The sequence below is a fragment of the Hippocampus comes genome, unplaced genomic scaffold, assembly GCF_001891065.2.
Source record: "Hippocampus comes isolate QL1 unplaced genomic scaffold, H_comes_QL1_v1.1 scaffold227, whole genome shotgun sequence".
NCBI classification, from domain to species: Eukaryota; Metazoa; Chordata; class Actinopteri; order Syngnathiformes; family Syngnathidae; genus Hippocampus; species Hippocampus comes.
The window spans coordinates 42,838-47,531 of NW_017805630.1; the positions used below are offsets into that span (position 1 = coordinate 42,838).

Genomic DNA, 4,694 nt, shown 5'->3' on the forward strand with positions numbered 1-4,694 from the left:
ATATATATTTCCACACATACATAAATTTGCAAAGTAGGAAAAAATTCTTACTAGATTAAATAAAAAAAATCTAAATCATAAAAAAAAAAACAGTATTACTTGAATAAAGCATTATTTTGAAAAATAAAACTGAAAATATCTACAATATTTAAAAAATGAAAAAAAAAAAAAACAAGTCGCGGATGAGCTGGAGCCTATCGTCGGTGACTTAACACCAAAGTACACCCCAGACTGATCGCCAGCCAGTTGCACTTATTTGGAATACGCACATACCGCCATCAAGTTGAATTTTAACACCTCAGCACCAAAACGGCATAAAAGTCTGAGAAATGTTAACGCTCATAACTGTCTTGGGATTGAGGTAACTGGAAAGGCTCAATAAGGGCACTACTTTTTCTTGTGGCCCATAAATATGCATGAGTCCGGCGATTTGCTATGAAAATGCAAATTTTTCCGCACATGTGGAGAAGAGGTCAACGAGGCGAGCGGCGGCGGGGGTCACGGTGCGCATTAACTTGCTGTCGCCGGGCAACTTTGACGTGACTTCCATTAATGTTTCGCTGCCGGGGTGCTTTTGACACTTCAAATAGTGGCAATGACTTAAAGCCGCTGTTAATAGGTCAGCGGCGGAGGGGCGTGCGGGAGCGCATACGGGAGGGCGGGCTGGTCGCCCGGACCTGCCGGGATGCACTTTTATATTCAGTGCGCACACAAAAGACGCGATAAGGGGAACAACAGCACACAAATCGGTGCACTCTTGCACGAAGGTTGCTTCCCTTCCAGCAGTGTAGTCCGCGCGTGTTTGAAACCTTTGACAAAGAAAGGACTATTGGAGACTATGAGGAGGTAGTTGTACAATAAAAAAACAAAAAAAAACAAAAAAAACAAAACAATTTGCGATAGCAAGAATGAAGTTGAGGATTAAGTCGTAATGTTGAGAGTAAAGCACTAATTTTTCCGGCACGAAAATTTGTCATGTTGCGAGAATTTAGGGTTTTGAGAATACAGCTGCGATTCTGTGAGCAGGGGAAAAAAATTAAGGTTACAAGAAATGTTTTATTTTAATGAGAATAAAGTCATCATTCTACCGTAGAAGGTGGACATTTATGACAATAATGGATGATTACGAGCTATCTTACGAGAATCAAGAAATACTCATAAATTGTTGTGGGGGGGACAAAGTTGAAATGTTACGTGATTAAAGTTGTCATTTCATGAGAATAAAGTCGTACTAGTACAAACATTTTGTCTTAATTTTACCAAAAAAAAGTTGTGTCATGGGGATTGCAAAAAATACTGTGTGAGATGAACCCTTTGACAACGATTGCTACAGTGGACAGCTTATGTTCTCAGGTTACAGGGTGCATAAAAGGGTTAAATTCATAATTTTATGAGGAAAAACGATGAGATAAATGTTCGAAATTTTACGAGGGAAAAAAAATTATGTTGCGAGAAGGTGTGAGTTTGTGACAAAAAGATGCAATGTGACAAGCATCATTTCAATTCAACCAGAATAAATTCCTAATTTTACGCCGAAAGAGGCGATACTGGTAATTTACATCAATCATATACTATTACGATAGTCTTATCGGGATAAAGAAATATTACAAGTTTGTCGTCGTAATATTATGAGGAAAAAAAATGTGTTATGTTATCGCTATTATGTTGTAGCTGTCATACTATGAGAATGTAAGTCTTAAATTTAGAAGAATAAAAGAGATATTTTTGAAAGAATTCAGTCTAAATGTTGTGGGGGAACAAAAGGTAATGACACAAAAAGTCTAAATTTATGCTTTTGAGTTTATGAAAAGTGAAAAAAGAATAAGGAGAATAAAATAAAAGAAGAAAAAAAATTGCAAGACAACGTAACAACAACAAAGTTGTCATTTGACCAGAAAAAAAGTCGTCATTTTGCGAACAAAGTCGCAATTTTACCAAGTCTCAATTTTTACACCAAACGATGTGTTACATTATGCAATAAAGTCACATTTACAAGACTAAAAAATTGCTCAGTTACAAAATTTAAATCACATTACGGGGACTAAAGTTGCAGAGTATCATTTTATCGTTCGACAACAAAGCCAAAGATTTTTATGAGAAAAAAATATTGCACTCCTATGTAATTTTATGAAAATAGTCCTAATTTTTATGAGGACTTTTTTTTTTAATGTAAACTATGACTTATCTTGATGGCACCAAAACAACTGGACTAACGTAATGTAGCGTCAGAAGATTCCCGTGAGGTATTGCGCGTCACTTACATGGGTTTGGTCTCGGCTCGCTTTTTCCTGCGGTAGACGCACACACTCAAGGCAGCCACGAGCATCGAGAGGCCGCCGATCGCCACCAAGGACGTCATCAGCACCAGACGGCCCGTGTGGGTCTCGAACCAACTGGCGTCTTCTGCGGATCAGAGTCGTGAGGCGTCAAATCGGCGAAAACCGTTTCACCAATTTGCAGAGTTTCTTTTCTTTTCTCATTTTATCAGTGCAATAATAATCAGGAGGGGTGTTCAATACCACACTTTTTTTCCTGGCAGATTCCGGTAGTTCCGATGGCCTAAGTACATTTCTTAAAAATTGAATTCAATACAATGACATTTTTTTTTTTTTTTTCTGATGCAGATTCGCTGATCGTGTCAAACTGCCGCACTATAGCGCCAACTACTGCAGAGGGGCGGAGGGACTCGATGTCAGATGTATCGATGGCTGGTATCGGCATCCTGCAGGATGACTCAATACTTTAAAATAAGGCTGCTATCGGCTCAATACCTCGATACTATCGATATTACCTCATTAAAATGACAAGTTTACTCCAAAATTATGAGGGTTTTAAAGTGATATCGGGATACACGTGCACAACTGCCAGCAGGAAAATTCGCCAAGGACAGATTTCTTTTTTATGAATTCACCTGGCGCTTTTCCAGCACAAGTAGCAAAATGTGACATTCCGGAGCCGTTCAAGGATGAAAAATCATTATCAGCATCCCCAAGAGATTTCCTGTTTAATTAGCAGAGGCGCTGCGGGGAGAAGCGAGTGGAGATACTTCGGCATAGCGGCGACCTGAGAGTCAATTGCCGCAGTCGTACGATCTCCCCCATAATAAATAACGCACAGTGGCTTCATGACACTTTTAGTGCGTAAGAGAGAACGGCGTTTGAAAAGGGCCGGCGAACGCCAACGCTGCCGTCCTCTCACAGGTCACTGATAAAGATGATGGAGACAGATGAGGCGCCCTAATTGGATTAGTCGAGAATGTTGTCATGAAATTAGCGCCGAAAACGAAGACAGTTTGCCTGCTGGGACAAAGACGAAGCGTCGGTCCGGCGGGACGGTGGCCAACACGACCAGCCGCGTTTCCGATCGACGTGACTTGGACGACTTTCACGTTTCATTACGCTCGTCTGCGATCGAGTGCCTCGTCCCGGCGGAGGAAGCGGAAACGCAACGCTTGCAACAGAAAACGGACGGAAAATGTGTGCTGCTCATTCTGGTGTGTGAGCCTTGGCCACCTGGGGCTCGTAAAATACAGATGGAGTTGGCGACGGCCACAAGTTACTCGTGCGTAAACCGCAGTAATTTCGGTCATTCTTTGCAGAGGATAAAGAACACATGGCTGTGAGTATTGTTATATTATCTGTCTACGTGTGTTTGTTTGTGTATAAAACAGCAACCATCAATGCTAACTGTTAGCACGACAGCGGCGTTTCCCATGGTAAGCTAGCAGGTTATTCCGCAGGCGGCATAGTTTGCTTTCTCTTTCTAATTGTGTTTGTTTATGTTTAGTTGTGACGGTGAACATGAAGTGAGAGTGGCATGAAACAGCTCGATGACTCTCCTTGGAATGTACTAACATCAGTTTGCATTCATCGTGACTTGAAGCGTCTCTGTGATACCAATTTTCATTTATTGCCGCTGCTGTGATCGCAGTCTGCTGGCGTATTGTCCTCTCTCTTGGGACTTCTTCCTCACTCACATGTACGCAATCAAAACCACTTTGACCTTTGCGTTCACTCGGAAGCCCTCACGGGACGCACATCTCCGCAGTTGGTCTCACCGGGCAGAACGACGAGGCTTATGTTGCGCATTTTGTTGAGCGAGGCGCTGGGGTGTTCGGCCACGCATGTGTACACGCCGCTGTCGGCGGGGCTCACTTTCCTCAGCGTCATCACCGGCGAGGGCAGGATCCAGTCGTTGCCCTGAAGGGAATAGGAAGGCAAAGTTGAAGTCGTGCCGGAGTTTGATCGAGAGTGTGCTAGCTTAATGCTAACGTACAACGCTCTATGCCATACAAGGGCCAATGGAAATTCGCAGAGATTTTCCGCTATTTCTAAAACTTCAAGCAACTGCTACTTGATCTCACACACACACACACACACACACACACACACACACACACACACACACACAAGGAGCAGCAATGCATACAAACCAAGCACACGAAAATACTCGCAGACATCTTGCTCCTCTGTGGGAACAGTGACTTTTAATAACAGCAAAACGTGCTGCTACACCGAAGGCCCGTAAACTTTACAAACCCCAAAAAACAACTACCCCGACGTCGACTTAGAAGGGGTGCGACGCCGTGAACGATGGAAACGGTGGAAAAACTGTGCCCGCCTTGCCACGAGTCAATAACCTAGATAAGGCCGCCGTCTGCGGGAGAGCGATGCGGCAGGAGCAGGAGCCTCAAA

At 42.9% G+C, this 4,694-nt stretch overlaps 1 protein-coding gene across 1 annotated transcript in view; it reads right to left on the minus strand.

Moving 5' to 3' along the window:
* Nucleotides 1-4,694, minus strand: part of LOC109522769 (hemicentin-2) — a 12,856-nt gene that overhangs the window by 812 nt on the left and 7,350 nt on the right. The window contains exons 5-6 of the mRNA XM_019881553.1: nt 4,058-4,199; nt 2,262-2,403 (exon numbers count right to left, since the gene is read on the minus strand). Of these exons, the coding sequence (XP_019737112.1) occupies nt 2,262-2,403; nt 4,058-4,199 (284 nt within the window). The remainder of the gene's footprint in view (nt 1-2,261; nt 2,404-4,057; nt 4,200-4,694) is intronic.